General features: G+C 36.3%; 1 protein-coding gene across 2 annotated transcripts in view; it reads left to right on the top strand.

Annotated features, from left to right (window-relative positions):
- Window positions 1-17,665, top strand: part of CFAP97 (cilia and flagella associated protein 97) — a 41,959-nt gene extending 24,294 nt beyond the window's left edge. For both annotated transcript variants that reach the window (XM_040489927.1, XM_040489928.1), the window contains exons 3-5: window positions 2,538-2,806; window positions 12,923-13,073; window positions 14,474-17,665. In XM_040489927.1, the coding sequence (XP_040345861.1) occupies window positions 2,538-2,806; window positions 12,923-13,073; window positions 14,474-14,601 (548 nt within the window). In that variant the 3' untranslated portion in view covers window positions 14,602-17,665. The remainder of the gene's footprint in view (window positions 1-2,537; window positions 2,807-12,922; window positions 13,074-14,473) is intronic.
- Window positions 17,666-19,558: the final 1,893 nt, after the last annotated feature.

Genomic DNA, 19,558 nt, shown 5'->3' with positions numbered 1-19,558 from the left:
TGTGTGTGTGTGTGTGTGTGTGTGTGTGTGTGTGTGTGTGTGTGTGTGTTTAGGAACAGATATTATATGAGTAAGGACTTATATGGCTTAGAAGAAAATTTCCAGTGATAGCATCACATGTAAATTTTTAAAACTGCTGTCTGTATCTCAGTCTAGGTGAAAGCAAAGCTGATTGATACATCTAGTGACTTGTGTTAGATGACTGAGTAACTGACTCTAGTGATGATGGGCATGATATTGAAATACTGTAAAGAGTTGGAACAAAACTGTTTCATTAAAGAAAACTAGGGAAAGCAATGTTTCTTAAATATGTGAGTTTAAATATTTATATACATACTTACATAAATGTGTTCCTGAAAGTTTATTCAACTTACAAATTTTTTTAGATTTCAATTGAAAAACAAAGGATCAAGTATTTGAGCATGCCTCATGTTAAAGCATACATAGCCACTTTAGAAAAATGTACTAGTGATAACTAGCGTGAGTATATGAGTACTCTATATATACTTTTTCCATCATGGAGCGTTAGAGTGTTATTATTTTCAATGTATTAGATTGAACTTTATTTTACTTATTTTTTTGCTATTGCCTTATTTTACTTCTAAAACTTTAAGATTTTTTTTTCAATTTTATTTAATTTGAGAAAGAGCACGAGTGGGGAAAGGGCAGAGAGAGGGAAAGAAAGAATCCCAAGCAGGCTCCACACTGCCTGTGCAGAGCCTGATGTCAAGCTCAAATTTACGAAATCGCGAGATCATGACCTGAGCCGAAATCAAGAGTCGGATACCTAACTGACTGAGCCACCCAGGTGCCCCCTAAAAACTTTTTTTTTTAAATGCCATTCAGAAAATAGCTTTCAATTCCCTTTAAGATTTAATTTTAAAAGCTTTCATATGTGGGAGAATTAATCTAGAAACCTTATTAAATTCTACAAAACGTGCATTTCTTGGAAGGAAGATAATTATGAACAGCACATCTATATCTTTCTAAATGTGTTCTTCGGGTTTTACCATTAACTTGGTATGATTTTCAACAAATTACCAACCTTTAATTCCCTCATTTATTTTGTATCAGAAAGCCACTGTTAATCTTTTTTTTTTTTTTTTTTTTTTAAGTTTCTGTAATCTTTGGTAGTCTTTGGTTTAAACATGGGGGGGTAGACTTCTGGTTGTTTTGACCATGTTCAAATGATTTGACTTTTCTGCACCAGTCACATTTATTTATTTATTTATTTTTTAATGTTTATTTATTATTGAGAGACAGAGAGACACAGAGAGTGAGAAGGGGAGGGGTAGAGAGAGGTAGAATCCGAAGCAGGCTCCAGGCTCTGAGCTGACAGCACAGAGCCCGACGCGGGGCTTGAACTCACAAACTGTGAGATCATGACCTGAGCCAAAGTCGGTCACCCAACCTACTGAGCCACCCAGGTGCCCCTACCAGTCACATTTTAAAATGGGGATTAAAAAATGTCTCTGTGGATTTAACAGTGTATTTAACAGTGTAAAATGCTGAGGAAGTTAAAGAATTAAAGGTACTCAAGTAAAAACAAGTAACAGCTACTTTAAAAAAATATTGTAAAAAACAAATCACATGTTCCAGTCAGTTAATCTGATACAGTGTACTCATTGGTAGTGCAGAGTTAAGTTGAAACATTTAGCAAGCTTAGTATTTTTAGAAACTTTTAACAAGTGTTTCGTAATAATTGTCACTTACTGAAAATTGGTGAAATTTAAGAATTAAGCATGTTGGTAAAATTTCATTTGATAACAATAGTATGCAAAATATTTTTATTGGTTAAAAACTCCTTTTATATAATGTATTCATTTTGACTTATGTTTAATTAGGAATAAAATGTTTGATTTTTACTGTAGAAGTATTTGTTTTAATGTCAATATTAAGACCATAAAGTATTTTCAGATTAAGTTGAAAGTTTCAGAATATTCTGGGTTTGTTTTTTGCCAGTTGTTAGCCATTGTTTCCATCAGTCATTGCTGAGGACTTTATTTATTTATTTATTTATTTATTTATTTATTTCTAAGATTATTTGCTTATTTGAATAATCTCTGCACCCAATGTGGTGCTTCATCTCATGACCCCAAGATCAAGAGTCGCATCCTCTCTACATGTTGAGCCAGCCAGGCACCCCGAGAACATTTTATTTTCTAAGTATGCCCTCCAACTCACAAACTGTCTCAATTGAAGTATTGTATTACATTTGTGTATTTGGTGCACTCAACCAGAGGTTTCTAACCTCCCCCAGCTACTAGGCTGCCTTAGGGAGACGTCTACATTTCTTATTAAAATATTTTTACGGTTGAATGTATAGTTTTTACTCCCAAAGAACCCAACCAAATGTGAAACTCTAGTATGCCTCTGATTTTTTTCTACATAGTTGTAGTATGGATGTCATTATTTCATACGTGCCTTTTCATGACTTAACATAGTCTCCATTTCTAAGAGCTGAAGCGTCAGTTTGTGCCGTCACGTTGCCATGTGCCTTGTTCAGTTATCTTTCCTTGTCTTGTTCGCTTCTCTAGCTTTTCTGCAATTAGATAAAAAAGGACCGCAAAGACACCACTTTGATCAGCCTTCAGTAGCACCAAGGAAAAACTACTCTTTCACAAGAGAGGAGGTGAGACAGATTGATAGGGAAAATCAGAGGCTTTTGAAAGAACTGTCAAGACAGGCTGAAAAATCAGGAAGCAGAAGTACGATTCCTAGAAGATCGATTGTTCATCCCCCTAAGTTATATCACAGTGCCCTCAACAGGCAGAGGGAACAACAAAGGATTGAAAGAGAAAATTTGGTAAGTAACTAAAATTTTTTAGTCATCAAAGAAAATAAATGGTAATGATTTATAAGGCCAACTGACAGGAAATCAGATACACCCACATTTTCATAATTATATAAAAGTAAATATGGATGTGTATGGTGTGAAATACATAATGAGCCACGAGCTGGAAAGTACAGTAGGTGTTTTTTGTTGGGTTTTTTTTGGTCATCAAGCTAGATTTTGAGGGAACGTTAGATGAAATTACTGAAAGCTGTATTATTTGGCCAGGTGTGTTAAATCTCTGCAGTAGTGTAGGAAATGGCATTCCAGGGGTCAGATACACGTATCTTTCGTGAAGTATTCAGTCACTAGCCAAATCTGTTTTACTTTATTGTATCCTTGAAGGCTGAAACAATTTACATATTATTTATTTTAAAGGATAAATACATCTCAGATAGGTCAAATTTTGGTGATCTGCTCCTTGAATTAAGAATCAGATATTAAGAATCAGATAACTAAACTGTGATGTTCCAAGGAATATAGGGACTGTTGAAAATCTTCACATTAAAAACTATTACTCATATCATTTTCTTCATAAAACTCCATTCATAACAATTGTTGGTGTTTACTGGGCTCTTACCTAAATGCCGGGCATTGCTCTAAGTGTCTCCAAATATAAGCTTATTGAATCCTAACAGTATCTTTCAGGTAGGTACTGTTTTTATCCACATTTTACTGATGACATAACAGAGATCTAAAGGAATTAAATCATTAGCCCAGGGACACAGAGCTGGTGAGTAAATGGCTGAGCCAAGATTTTAAATACAGGTAGTGTCTTAAACCAAAATTAGACCCTAATGGGCACATAAATTCAGAGCTAAGATAATTGATAAAGCTATTATTAAAATTATTAAAACGTTTCCAGAATTCATCCTCCTTGTATTTCGTCACCCATACGGTTCTGTTTGACCATGTGCTTACCTGAACTTGTACTAACACTTGTAGAAATTTTTACTGATGTCACTAATCTCAAGAGCTGGGGAGCTGGGATGGTGTATTTACAAAAACCAGTAACCCTTACGGGCATGTGGCAACAGGTAGGTGGCAGCAGAGCAAGCTGAATGAGGCTGTGGGCAGTGAGCTACATGCCAGCTCTGTGCACGTGACCGTGGCAGTTGTTTAAGATTCATCCCTGACTTAGGAAGATTTGAAATTATGTCCTGAACATTTGGGTTTGCCTTTTTTGTTTATTTTGACTCTCCTGCATGACTCTGGAGCCTCTTTCACAAGTAGTTCATAGTGTATCCTGTTTTACAAAGTTTAGGTCATTTCATCCTCACAGCACCGTAATGACATAGTTACTGTTGTTGTGGAGGAGCAAATGAGACTCTGATTGGGACTTTGGGATTGTTCAAGGTCAGGCAGGTAGCAGAGTCATATGCGAGTTACCTAGCTTTGGGTTACTTTTTTTTTTTTTAACAGCTTTTTGAGATACAGTGCGTATACCATAATCATTTAGGGTACAATTCAATGGGTTCTGGTGTCTTACTAATTTTTTTAAGTTGTAGTAAAACAGATATAATATAAAATGTGCCATTTTAACTCATTTTTGTGGTCAGTTCAGTGGCACTATCACTGTTGCCAAAACTTTTATTGTCATCCATATAGAAACCCTGTACCTATTAATAACCCTCTTTTCCCCCTTCCCCTCAAGTAACCTCTAATCTACTTTCTGTCTCTCTGTATTTGCCTAATCTGCGTTTCATGTAAATGGAATAAGACAATATTCATGGTTTTGTGTCTGGCTTATTTCACTCAGAATAATGTTTTTAAGGTCCATCCATGTTGTAGCACGTGCCAGAGCTTCATTCCTTTTTCTGGCTGAATAATATTGCATTATATGTGTGCACCGCAGTTTGAATATCTGTTCACATGTTGATGGACTCTTGGGTTATTTCCTCCTTTTGGCTGTTTGTGAGTAATTTTGTAGCGAATACTGATATATAAATGTCTGTTCAAGTCTCTGCTTTCAGTTCCTTTGAGCGTCTACCTAAGAGTGGAATTGCTGGATCATATGGCAGTTCTGTGTTTATCTTTTTGCGGAACCCGGGTTTACTTTTGAACAGTTGAAACCATTCGTGTAGAGTGACAATTCCGTGTATGACCAGGATGAAAACTATCAGCAGCCTCTTTTTACAGCTTCGGTCATCCCTGAAATCAGTTGTACATTACAGCTATTTTAATAAACAGTGGAAAATTACCAGTTTTACTCTTTTTACATACACTTAGTAGTTTGTATATGTGAGCAATATTTTTGTCCCATTTGATAGTAAGATCTTATTAGTATACTTGAGAACAGTAGAAATAAAATGTGGGCCACATGAATAGTTCAAAATTTTCTAGTAGTCATATTAAGAAGGTCAAAAGAAACAGATGAGATTCTGATAAACTATTTTATTTACTGAGTAAATTCAAAATACTACATTTTAAAGTATGTAACCAATGTAAAAAAAATTAATGATGAGATTTTTTTTTCTTTTTTGTGTACCAAGTCTTTGAAATCTGTTGTGCATTTTCCATTGAGTACTCATCTCAGTCTGGACTGGCCATATTTCAAATGCTGTGTAGCCTCACAGTGGTTAGTGGCCTTGGGCATTTAGCTCTAAATCAAATACTAATTCATGCAGAAGTGAAAAAAAGTAACTTCAAGCTGAATAGGAAAATAAACAATTTATTATAAAATATCATTTATTATGTTATTGTTTGGAGAGTTTATCATCTGCATTTATGTTTAACACTTCATTCTCTAAACCAAAACAAAACTTTTCTTGACTGTTTCTACAGTTATTCCTCATAATGACTATTTTTTCTTTTTTAAAAAAAATTCTAGGGGTACCGGGATGGCTCCGTCCGTTAAGCATCCGACTCTTGGTTTCAGCTCAGGTCATGATCTTGTGATTTCATGAGTTCAAGCCCCATATAAGTCTCTGTGCTGGCAGCATGGAGCCTGTTGGGATTCTTTCTCTCCCTCTCTGCTCCTCCCTCACTCATGCTGTCTCTGTCTCTCTAAATAAAAAAATAAACTTAAAAGTTTTTTTTAATTCTATTATAAATTTCCATTAGAAGTATGTCAAATTTATGTTTTAGTTGGAGAGTGTTTGGCGGTCTTAAAATATTATCTTCTTATGGTATGTCTTTCCATGTATTCAAGCTTTCTTATATTCTGCCTTAGTAAATTAAAAAAAATTTTTATGTTTATTTTTGAGAGAGAGTGTGAGCAGGGGAGGGGCAGAGAGAGAGGGAGACACAGAATCTGAAGCAGGCTCCAGGCTCCGAGCTGTCAGCACTGAGCCTGATGCGGGGCTTGAATTCATAGACCATGAGATCATGACTTGAGCTGAAGTCAGATGCTTAACCAACTGAGCTACTCAGGTGCCCCTTCCTTAGTAAAGTTTTGTGGTTTTCTTCAAAGCTATGTATTTCTGTGCTTTTGTACATGAAATTTTAATTTTTTTTTTTAGGTTATTTATTTTTTGAGAAAGCGAGGGAGCAGGGGAGGGGCAGAGAGAGAGAATCCCAAGCAGGCTCCACACTGTCAGTGCAGAGCCCGATGTGGCGCGTCAAACTCAGGAACCGTGAGATCATGACCTGAGTCAAAATCAAGAGTCTTAACCGACTGAGCCACCCAGGAGACCCTGTGCATGAAATTTTTTATTACATTTTCTGTTTGCTCTTGTAAACTGTTAATTTTTGCATATGTATTTTATAATCTGCCACCTTCCAAATCCTTCTTTAGATCTGTATTAGCTCTAATAGTTCCTCTGTGTGAGCTGGTATATTTTTTAATCTGTTTGCTAGCCTGTTCATAATCAAAATACATGCATGCATACACACGTGTACACACCCACGCACGTTCGTAGTTATTTCTGTGTCAGATGTAGTGCACAGGCAGGGTCCATTACCTCTAAATGTTTATGATTTGTATTTCCTTCATTCCTGTATCTCTAGTGACAGAGACCAATCAGACGGCCAAGAGACATGATGACTGAAGAGTTCTGTTCCAGTACTTTAGCTTGCTGGTAGTCCAGAGGCTGTTTAGAGTGACATAATCCAAAACAAAGAAATAGTGCTGTGCTGAGTGGGTAGAACAGGAAGGCAAAGATCCTGTATAAAATCGAGTCCTGTGCTTCAGAGTTAAAATCATACTGTTAATCTTTCTGGTGAAGTTCACAATTTTCATTATGTTTCAGGAGGCAAATATTACCTTTCCTTCTCATTCAAAAAGGAAACAAATAAAAGGAAAAATAAAGAAAAAGTAATTTTATCTAGTAGAGGGCATGCTTGCTACCCTACATAGACTCGATTAAAATTTGTGAATTTCCAAAAATGGGTCTCATTTTTAAATTCATGAATTTTGAAATACTCTCATTAAGCCATATTTCCTTAATTCATTTGAATATAATATGAATCCTATTTTTATGAAAGAGTACCACAATAATCTTAGCAGAAGGAGAGGGTGATCAGGTGAGTAAGGGTATTTATATTTCGCTTTGCTGTCTAAAAGAAATGAGATTATTTCATTTTTTTTCTTAACACTTATTAATTATTAAGAGACAGAGACAGACCGCGAGCAGGGGAGGGGCAGAGAGAGAGAGAGAGACACAGAATCTGAAGCAGACTCCAGGCTCTGAGATGTTAGCACAGAGCCCCATGTGGGGCTCGAACTCATGAACCCTGAGATCACGACCCAAGCCGAAGTCATGACTGAGCCACCCAGGCACCCGGAGATTATTTCATTATTTAAATGTATGTCAATTGCCTTCTTTGTATGTGGAAGAAGAGGATGAGGGGAGGTGAGTATTTGAAGCAAGATTAGGGAAGAAGGAAAATTCCCTAAGGAATAGATAAGGATTAGAGCCTAGAGTTCAAATGGAATTCACTTGTTTTTCTTTTTTTTAACTTTCTGAGAATACACACACACACACATATATATGTAATTACTTTTAAATCCAGAGAAAGTAGGCAGTAAAGTAGAACATAATCTTTCCATTCAGGAATTCTTCTGTTAAAATATTTTTTTTGTTGTTAAAATATTTTTAAAATAAAAGTAATGCATATACAAATTCAGAAAATGCAGGTCATTCTTAAAAACGTTAAATGAAAGGTAGAATCCTCCTTCCATCTTCTGTTCTTTGCTAGTCCAGAGGAGGAATTTTATTTTATTTTATTTTATTTTATTTTTAAATTTTTTTTCTTGTTTTTTTTAACATTTATTTATTTTTGAGACAGAGACAGAGCATGAACGGGGGAGGGTCAGAGAGAGAGGGAGACACAGAATCGGAAACAGGATCCAGGCTCTGAGCGGTCAGCACAGAGCCCGACGTGGGGCTCGAACTCATGGGCCGAGAGATAATGACCTGAGCCGAAGTTGGCCGCTCAACCGACTGAGCCACCCAGGCACCCCAGAGGAGGAATTTTAGACCTCTTAGATAGAATGTGAAAACTATCAAGGGCAGAGTGATACGTTGTCACAAAGATGAAGATTTATGGTAAAGCTCATATAGGGGCACCTGGGTGGCTCAGTTGGTTGAGTGTCCGACTTCGGCTCATGGTCATGATCTCATGATCTCAAAGATCTCGTCATCTTTGATCAGGTCGTGATCTCATGGTCTGTGAGTTTAAGCCCTGCGTCGGGCTCTGTGCGGACAGCTCAGAGCCCGGAGCCTGTTTCAGATTCTGTGCCTCCCTCTCTCTCTGCCCCTCCCCCACTCATGCTCTGTCTCTCTCTCCATCAAAAATTAACATTAAAAAAATTTTTTTATGGTAAAGCTCATACCTAGTATAAGAATTCAAGTGTGATTCGTAAGATCTTGAAATAATTTATAGTTCACTCTGTCTGATTTTCTTCCTTCTCTGGTTATTGTCTGTGTCTCCTTTCATACAAGAAAGAAAGCTAATGATAACTAAGGGTGGCTTCAGTTATAGAAAAATATGAAGAACAATCCTGGTTTTCCCTGACTGTAGGATGCTTGTTACTCTTTAATGTCCTTCGGGGTCTTTGCTTTATCACTTTAGAAACAATGAAGCACCTCCCCTCTGCTGACAACTGCAGAAATCATTAACACATTAGTCATTCATTTGTTTTAACTTTTCTGTTTCCAGAGATGGACAGGATTCAGGTTGGGTTAGTTTTCCTTCCAAAAAGAATACTTCCTAAATAGAAAAACAAATATTTGGACAAACTATTTGGGATTCTTTATTAGAATTTGATTTGAGTAGCAGATTCTAAGATTGAAAATACTAAGATTTTGTAAACCACAAATTGGAATATAAGTAACCATTCTTATCATTTCTCAATTCATGAAACATATTTATTTAATGTCTGCTGTGATCTATGTAAGACACTGAAGGAATATAAAAATGTCTATAAAATACTGTCCTGTCATATAATATATAACATAGCTAGGAAGGTAATACTAGTGCATGTCAAAAAACTAGAAAATAATACAAAGCAATATGAATGGTAGCATTAATGTTTGATAACTCTGTACCAAATGCCAGGGACTGCTGTGAGCATTCTATATGCATTATCTCAATTACTGCTTAAAACTGACTCTTGGAGATTATTTCATTAATACCCACATCAAGTCATACGGTCATATAATCATTGGAAGAGCCAGGATTTAAATACACATCTTTCTGACTAGATAGCTTACATTTTTGTTCACTCTGATGCAAATGTTAAAATATTTTGAACTGTCATTTTTTAAGTTTTACCCAGAAGTACTAAATTATTCACTAGATTAAAATGTATCGACTTTTGATTTTACACTTTATACAGTAATCAGTACTTCATATTTTGATAGTTTCTATAAGCAAGAGCTGTTTCTAGTAGAAATCATCCCTTTAACTTCTGCTTAACTTATTCGTGACATACAAATGATATAGTTCCATGTAATTTAGATAGCTGATCTCTCTCTCGTTTTCCAAAGTTTCTGCCTGTAAACTTGATAAGTGACATATCAGGACAACAAAATGAGTTTATTCTTTGCCGTATTGTCAAATTATTTCAGAATTGATTTTGATTATATTACTTTATATGTTTTATATCTGATGAATAAGCGTCGCAGTTTTCTTAAAATTTAAAAAAGAAAAACCTACATCTAGCCAAATAAACAAATTTAGGAAATTAGTTTATCCAAAAAATAGTGAGGCTTCTACTAGCAAAAAACCAAAATTAGTAGTTAACTGAAAATAAATTTTCTATCCTGTTCCCCACAGCTCAGAGGGTAGTTAATAGGATAATCAGATGACATGGCAAACGATGCCCTGCCTAGCAGAGTACATGGTGTGATACGGAGGAAGTTTCTTACTCACTTATAAATGTGTCACTGGGGCATGCAAGAGTATTCTCTTCTTATGCAAACTATAAATGACAGGGCAATATTTTATATTTTTTCTTCTGTTCCTTCCAGTGTCTTACATAACTCAGAGCAGTTACAAACTGTAGGTAGAAAAGGTATAATCCTAGGAGGTTTTGCCCTTAAAATATGCAGCCTCACTATGTACAGTGAGAAAAAGACCACATATGGTCTTGTGATGGCAAGACCATAGACTTTACAGACGGAACCATGTTTAAATTGTAAGTCTGGGCTCAGCAGAGAAAACCGTTAACTCTAGTGGAGTCTGGCTTCCTGAGGGAGTTAGGTGTGCTCTAGTCTTAGAAGGTAAAAACTGAGAAAGGCCATTTCATGCCAAAAAGAGCTGGCAGGCCGAGATCTCTCGCTTGGCCGGTGTCCTGCTTCATGTGCTCTAGATCACTGCCGTTTGTCTCCAGGTTCCATTTATTTCTGTAATACCTTCTTTCTCCCTTTTCTAAACAGCTCTCTGGAGTATTTTGACTTGTTCTACTACCATCTATCACTTCTCTGAAATTACTCAGAACACCAGTCAGAATAGAAGGGTGAGGGTGAAACTGATGAGAGCAAACACAAAGTTGAGAAAAAGTTCTGGATATGGTTGGTGGTCATGGTTCACGGTGATGTGAATATACTAAATGCCACTGAACTGTAAGCTTAAAATGGTAAATTGGTAAAATGGTAAATTTTACGTATTCTTTGCCATAATAAAAAGAAAACAACGTTGAGGCAGAAGGAAAAACAAGGTGTGCAGAAAAAAATTTGTCCTGTGACTGATTCTAAGAGGCTGGTTTTTTAATGGGAATCTGAGTGCTGAACAAGCATTCTCTTTTCAAATAAAGATCAACTTGCTACAGAGATAGTTTAACTCGATAAGGAGATAATAAAACAATCATAGATCAATTCCTTGATCTATTTGGTCTGCTCAGATATTCCCTTCTCTACGATACCTTTGAAAATGAAACAAACTTTCTAGCTTTTAATATATGAGGAAAGAAAATAAAATTAGGAATGTTTACACATCAGATTCTGTTACGGAATCATATTAAAATACAATGTTACTGGATATTATGTTGCCTTGGCTAGTTGGTTTATATATCTGTTTAAAAGTTATAGTAGATGATTTTCAAACTTAAGAGTAAAAACCTTTTTCTTCCAAACTAGATTTTATGCAGAATATTTAGTATATGAAACAGGCAACATGGAGAGCACAGATGGACCAGTAGAAACTGGGAGCGGGAGACCTGAGAGGCCACCCCCTTGGCCTCTCCTCAGTGTCCAGTTGGGGCACAACTGGAAAGTAAACAGCTAGAAAGCCAGTGCTCTAAAGTCATATATAGAATTGATAGTAGCTTAGATAGGTTTGTGGTGATGTCTAGGTTGAACGAACACACTGGGCTTTTAGCATTTTGTCCATTCTCTGAGAAAATCACATTTCATGCATTTCGATTTATAGCACCTTTCCAAACATTGTAACCTGACATAAAAGAGAGATGTGCCTGTGATCAGTTGTTAAAACCATACTGGTTTTATAGGATAGATGAAACCCTTGGATTTTCCTAAACAAATTTTTTTAATGTTTATTTATTTTGGAGAGAGAGAGAGAGAGAGAGAGAGACAGAGAGCAGAACATGAGCAGGGGAGGGGTTAGAGAGAGGGAGACACGGAATCCAAAGCAGGCCCCAGGCTCTGAGCTGTCAGCACAGAGCCTGATGCGGGGCCTCGAACTCATGAACTGTGAGATCATGACCTGAGCTGACGTCAGAGGCTTAACCAACTGAGCCACCCAGGTGCCCCAAACCCTTAGATTTTCCTGAAAGTATACTATTTGAAATATTTTTTCACATAGCATCTCAAAAGTGATTTTAAAATCTTTATTTCAGGGGCGCCTGGGTGGCGCAGTCGGTTAAGCGTCTGACTTCAGCCAGGTCACGATCTCACGGTCCGGGAGTTCGAGCCCCGCGTCGGGCTCTGGGCTGATGGCTCAGAGCCTGGAGCCTGTTTCCCATTCTGTGTCTCCCTCTCTCTCTGCCCCTCCCCCGTTCATGCTCTGTCTCTCTCTGTCCCAAGGGTAAATAAACGTTGGGAAAAAAAAATTAAAAAAAAAATCTTTATTTCATAAATTTCTATTAAGTATTTACTGATTTAACACTAATTGAAGAGATATCTGTACCCCTATATTTATTGCAGCATTATTTACAATAGCCAAACTATGGAAGCAGCTTAAGGGTCCATCAGTAGATGAATGGATAAGAAAGGCATGGTATATATACAATGGAATATTACTTAACCATTAAAAATAATGAAATCTTACCATTTGTAACTTGGATAGAGCTAGGGAGTATTATGCTGAGTGTGTCAGATAAAGACAAATACCATATGATTTCACTTCCATGTGGGATTTAAGAAACCAAACAAAGGGGGGGAAAAGAGACAAACAAAAAAGCAGACTCTTAACTATAGAGAACAAACTGATGGTTGCCAGAGGGGAGGTGGGGGGACAGGTGAAATAGGTGAAGGGGATTAACAGTACGTTTATCATAATGAGCACCAAATCACAGAATTGGTGAATCACTATATTCTACACCTGAAACTAATACAACACTTTATGTTAACTGTGCTGGAATTAAATATTTTAAAGTGCCTTTTTAAAAACTTACTGCTGTTGTTTTCCTGAGTTATTGCTATCACTTCTATCTAACGTTGACTTTTGAATTGTCTTTAAATGAAGGCTTTATTGAAAAGACTTGAATCTGTGAAACCAACAGTTGGTATGAAACGCTCTGAACAACTGATGGACTATCATCGCAATATGGGTTATCTCAGCTCATCACCATCCACCAGACGAGTGAGATCAACTCTTGGCCAGTATAGCCCGTTAAGTAAGCATGCTCAGAATTATTTTGTTCTTGTGTGTATATTTTATCCTTTTTAAAAAATATAACTTATGTTCTTGGATAGAGTTTGAAAATGGCTGACTTCTGGAAGGCATTGTATTATTTTTCACTAGTATGCTCTTCTCTTGTGTTAGTTCACTCAACTTCAGGTTTCGCTCACAGCATGTAATGGTAGCACAGGAAAGAAACAAGAAAAATGGTTGAAAATATCAATACTGTCTTCAGTAGTAGACATTTTATTACATTTGTTAGAGGAAGAAATGAATAGATAACGCTGTTTAAAAGTGGCTGAGACATTCCCTCTAACGAGCTGAGGATTATTGGTAATATCCTCCCGCCCCTATATGTGCTTTGTCTTCCTCACTGGTTAACTAAAACAGGAATCAGCAGTCTGTAGAGTCATCACATATAATCCCTCCTAATGCTTGACCTGTGATCAACACACACCCAGCTAGTGGTGCGTCCCACAGAATGTAGCATGGAGTGGCCACCTCGTGCTAGGGTGTGTGACACAGGAAGTTTATGCTGTCGCTCCACGTGTGCATTCTAAACCATAAAAAAAGAAGCCGAGGCACCTGGGTGACTCATTGGGTTAAGCACCCGGCTTCAGCTCAGGTCATGATTTCACTGTTCGTGAATTCCAGCCCCAGGTCAGGCTCTGTGCTGACAGCTCAGAGCCCGGAGCCTGCTTCAGATTCTGTGTCTCCTTCCCTCTCTGCCCCTGCCCTGCTCACACTCTGTGTCCTTCAAAAATAAATGTTTAAAAAATTAAAAAAAAAAGAAAAGTGAGAGAGAAGCCAATGTTAGAAGAAAGCTGTGACCACCTATGACCTCCCAATTTCCCAGTGCTTTTGTGAGTCTTAAACACTCAAATGACTAGTGAGTCCATTCATTAATCTCATTCTTCAAGCATCACTTCCTTGCTATAGTCATTGGCTGACATAGGGTCTTAATCCAGTAATTCATACTCGGCATTATGCCTTGAACATGGTTAATTATTTCTTCACTTGATCTTAGCCAAAAGGCTGAGAAGCGATATGGTTAATTATTTCTTGAACAAATTTGTAAATAGTTATATAAAGTGGCTTCTTTTATTGCTTGAATCATTTGAGCATCTTTTTAAAACATGTATTCCCATCCCAAATCTGTTGAATCTGAACCCCCCCCCAATGTAGAGTCCGGGCATGTTTATTATTATTTTTAATTTCCACAGGGAGTTCTGAAGTGCATTCCTGTTTGAGAATCATACTAAACTACTAAAAATTCATGTGAGATAGGGAAGAAAAATTTATTCTGAACTTTAAATTAGGAGAGGAAGTTTATCAAGGGTTAATGGATGTATTTAGTTTAAATAAAATTATTTCTTATTCTTCATATATTTTCAGGAGGAGCTTCTAGAACATCCAGTGCTACCAGTGGTCTCAGTTGTAAGAGTGAGCGACCAGTTTTTGACACATCCAGTGGCCTGTTGCTAAGACCTAAGCCCCCTAATGTTCGTACAGCTTGGTTATAAAAACTCTTTTTACTTTAAACATTGTTCATCCAGTTCTTACTGAAGTGCTCTTGTATATTATTATAATTCTCTGTGTAAACATCTGTAATTTAAAATCTACAACAATGAATTGTAATTTTATTGTAATTCAATGCAAAATTGTTTAAAAAAAACCAGTTTAATGTAAAATCAGTGTTTCCTGTGAGGATGTATTTCTATGAGAGGTATATGTATTTGATAGAAAAATGGTAGTATGCATGTATATTTTCTCAACATAGAAAATGATTCAGCTCTTACACTGACAAAACAGTTGTGATAATATCACACTGTACGTTGGACCCAAGATGTTAACTACATTGTTCTTGTTTTATGTTTTTTTAAAATTTTTTATAAGTTTTAAACCATGATCGTAGCTCCTAAATATAACTTTGTTTTCTCTTTGCTCCAGAATTCAGGTGGTATAACTCTTAATTTGATTGTAAGACTTGATTGTATACTCACTGTGAAACGAAACTTGAAATTTGTTTCCATTGGTAGAGCTGATTTAGATTTGGTGAGCAGACTGAGAGAAGCTTGTACTAGGGCAGCCCTTGTGATTCACCAAAGGCATCTACTACCTCCATATGAGTAAGTGTGCTGAGTTAGATCTTAAAAATCTGATCAACCATTCCAAACCGTTTCAAACTGTGAGTATTAGAAAGTTCATCTTGGAAGCAAGCTCCTTCTCTTCCACGTTCTTACACATTCAGGTAAAGTACCACTAACGATTCTGAGAAATGAGGTAGACTTTAGAGTCACAGTCCGCTACGTTGTGAATAGGTTGTCCAAGGACCAGATCACCGCAAGCAAAAGCGACTATTTGTCGAGCACAATAGCACCACCAGTTTGAAAAGGCAAGAAGCAGATCCTGAGTTGGGTCAGAACAGTGTTTTAAGTGATACTATTAACAAGTTGTGTTACGTTTCAGTGTTTACTGTATTCAGAGAGGAGATAAATAAGAAATGTGTGGTCTTAAAGCTCTGGAAATTCCAGCTACTATTTTTAAGGACTGAGAAAGAAAATTAAAATATGAATGGTAGAGGAGAAATAGTACACATTTTGTTGAGGCTACTTTAAATGATGTCAGCTAATTTTCTTGTTTGGTTGGGGCTTTTGAGTTGAATTCTGGCAGAACCATTTTTGCCAGTCCCACTTTGCAAATCCTAGTAATCTTAATGGAATTAGTAAGGGCAAATAGGGTGTCATAGAGTTGACAAATCAGAATATTTCTCTGTCCATCTGTGGGCTCTCATTTCATATAGCTGAGTACATCTCAGTCATGGCCGCTTCTTCTGTCTTGGTCATCGCGGGCGCATTATCACTGTTTCTTTACTGGCCTGTTCAGTATGCCTTTAGGATGTACTGGGAAGTTTCCATATTAAATGCCAAATCTTTCTTTTTTTAATGTGAATTCTTGCTCTGTAGCCGCGATAATATTTGTTTGTTTTTTCAAGTTAACTCAAGCTTTTGTAGCATGTGGACTGAACTTACTTTTCTAACCACCTTGGGCAGTAAGCCAAGCGTCATGTTGCTAAATATCTATTCAGAATTTCTTGGTCTTAAGTTGCAGTTGATAGATTTTGTCAGAAGATAGGGCCTGTGAAGTGTGGCAACAGTGGTGTTGAAAAAAATTCATGTGCTGACAGATTTTTCTGCTTCTTTCTTTGGGCTATAATGTTCATTCATTGTTATTTGAAGCTCTCTTCTGGTGCCCACGTTTTTACATCATTTAGCACTCTGCTTTATTTATTAACTTTAGCTCTGCTAAACCAGGGGTGTTTTGTTTTCTTTTGTGTTTAGCTTACTGCACTTTTAATGTTTGTATAACAACTTATCTTTAAGAAGAGATAAGGTAATGCTGAATTTGGACACCCGCCTGATATGGTAAGCCAGTTTTTAGAAATTGATTTTTAAGTTGTTAGGGAAAATTTGTGTATATATATCTATATCTAGATATAGAGATAGATAGATAGATATAGATATATAAAAATATAAACCTTTTATGTTCATGACATTAGTCTCCGAATATATTTTACATGGCCTTTGCTGTCATAGGTCAGGATTACAACACATAGTTTTTATAGATCAAGCTATACCTGGATTTTAGATATTAATTTCATGCCTTCAGTTTTTACTGCTTTGACGGCGGGTTCATCAAAGTATTGCTGATAGCTGGGATCCAACTTGGAGTAAAAGTTGGGAATTCCGAGCAGCAATGTTCGTCCTTTCAAAGCAGAATTCACAGGTCTGTCGTCATGAGTACTTATATACGATAAGTAAAAATAGAAGGATAGGAGTGGAAGAATATTACTATTTTCTGATATAAGCCAAGCTACTTTGAAGGTTTAAGGGACACTTTTATGAAGGAATCGTAAGTATACTATTTTTATTTTCAAGAACTTCTAAAAGGTGAAGGATCACCTAGCACCACTACATATTAGGTTCACTTGGACCTAATATATATACTTTGGAAATTTACATCTGCAACTGGAAGTTATAATCCAGAATCTAAAATTATCAGGCAAGATTCTTATTGAGAGTTATTTTCATATCTGTCAAATGTTCAACTAATGTTGCCTCCATTTTAACAAGATTTTATGAGAGATTTTGAACTATTGAGATTATTTCCTAAGGGTTACCTATTTTATCTCACACTTTCCCTATTAAAAAGCTGCTTTCTTAGCTACTACTCCGAATAAAAGTTTTCTGGTTTGCTTATCAATGGAGTGTAATGCAGTTCTCAAACCATTAACCCAGTGTCCAAAAATGGTACGGGAGAAACTTTAGAAAGAGGTCATCGTGATACGTGTGCGCTTCTCCTGTTCAGATTCAGGCACTGCACACTGTGCAAAGTGTTATGGCCAGTATAAGTTGGAGACGCAGTTGAATTTATTAGATTTTAATAATTAAATTTATAAGATGTTTAATATCTTAAACGCCAAAATCTTAACCTATAAATGATTGTATACCATCCTAGGAAATGTGCTTAATGCTAATGGCTACTTTACTTCCATGAATAAAGATTAGTAATAAACTTAAAAATCAACATCTTTTTTAAATTTCCCAATCTGTTACGTGTTTTAAGCCTGAAGAATTAGCTTGACATAGTGAAGAAAGAAAGAGCAAAAGATAACTGAGTGTTGATCCTGTGCCCATCTCTCAAATACATTTTCTTTTTTCCTCCATAAATTCATATGTGGCAAATGTATTTTCTTGTTCCCATTTTAAAAATGAGAATAATAACTTTTTTAAAAAAATTTTTAATGTTTATCTATTTTGAGGGAGAGAGAGACAGAGTGCAAGCAGGGGAGGTAGAGAGAAAGACACACACAGAATCTGAACCATGCCCAGGCTCTGAGCTGTCAGCCCAGAACCCGATGCAGGGCTCGAACTCATAAACTGTGAGATCATGACCTGAGTGGAAGTCGGACGCCCAAACGCCCAACCGACTGAGCCACCCAGGTGCCCCGAGAATAATAACTTTTATGTGCCTTACAAGTCTAAGAATTAAAATGAGGTTAGAAGGAGGGTATTAGTTATTTATATCTTTGAAAGTATGACATTTATGTGGGAAAGAGTTTGCTTAAAATTGCCTTGCTGGTCGCCTCTTTAAACCACATCATCTAATTTGTTCCGTAAAATTGTTAAGATGCTGTAACACCTTATAGCCTGATAGAATGTTTTGTTTTTGTTTTTTAAGCATCCACAGCAACATTTCACGTGCATTATGAGTGATAAGAAATACTCTTTTTAAAACTTGCTGCTAAAACTTCAATTTAGGAATTTTTTTGATGAGGGTTAATAATAATGATGCCATTGGAATAAATCACTGAGTAGTTCCAGCAGTAGTATATGTGAGCTCCCAACTACAAAGTTCAAGGATGCTTACAGCAAATAAGATTACGTCGTAGCAGAAAGTTTTATTTGATTTTAAAATTCTGGTGACAGATTTTTAAGCCACTGAGATATTTCTGGAGGCTCCATGATACAGTCTTAAATGTTCTGTGCCTCAGTTTGTAAGTTCAGGTAAGTTGCAGTATTTATTCTAGATGACATTTTTTAAGGTTTTATTGTTTTGCAAAGTAAACTTACAAGGTAACCTATCATTAATTTACTATAATGAGACACAGGATTTTTTCTTATGAACCTAATTTGACATCCACTATTATAAAATGGCAAAAGAATGTAGATAGCTACCAAAAAACTATTAAAAACTGTAGTTCCAAATTCTTACAGTATTTTTATTTCAGTGATAGTCTTCACCAAAAATCACACATTTATTTCATGTGTTTGGGAATTATAGCCAATCTCCAGGTTTGAAGTAAGCTTTGTTTTCTTTATTTCATTCTGAGAATTTTTTATTTCATGAAGAAAATACCTAGTATTAAATAAATATATCTTCTTTGCATGTAGTTGTGTATACTAACTAGAAGAACCTAATTTTACCGTTAATTTAAGAAGATTTAATTTTTAATAATATTTTGGGGAATGTGAGAGGGATGTGAGAATGACATAAAGATTTTGTTAACCATTTATGTAAATACTACAGAAATACAGAAAGGGGCACAAAACATAAATGTACACCTCATATATTGTTAGAACGCAAATACCTGTGTCACCAATAACCAGATCCAGAGTTGGAATATTGCCAGAACTCGTGAGCTCCCTTGGGGCTCCCTACCAGTCATGACACTCTTTTCCTGCCAAAAGGTAACTACCATGTTAGCTTTTAAGACTGCTGTGTAGTTTTGCCCATTTTTGAATGTCCTACGAATGGAATTAGATTCTTTTGTGTCTGCCTTCTTTTGCTGTATGTCTTCATGTTTCTGACATTCTTTCATGTTGCATGCAGCTGTAATTCATTTGTTCTCATTTCTGTATAATATTCTAGCGTATGACTGTACCATGATTTTTTTTATCCATTCTGTGGTTGATAGAC

The sequence above is a fragment of the Herpailurus yagouaroundi genome, unplaced genomic scaffold, assembly GCF_014898765.1.
Source record: "Herpailurus yagouaroundi ecotype Mexico unplaced genomic scaffold, PumYag 181, whole genome shotgun sequence".
Classification (NCBI taxonomy): Eukaryota; Metazoa; Chordata; class Mammalia; order Carnivora; family Felidae; genus Herpailurus; species Herpailurus yagouaroundi.
Note: the sequence above shows the minus strand (reverse complement) of the source record. Positions and strands in the feature narration are given on the sequence as shown.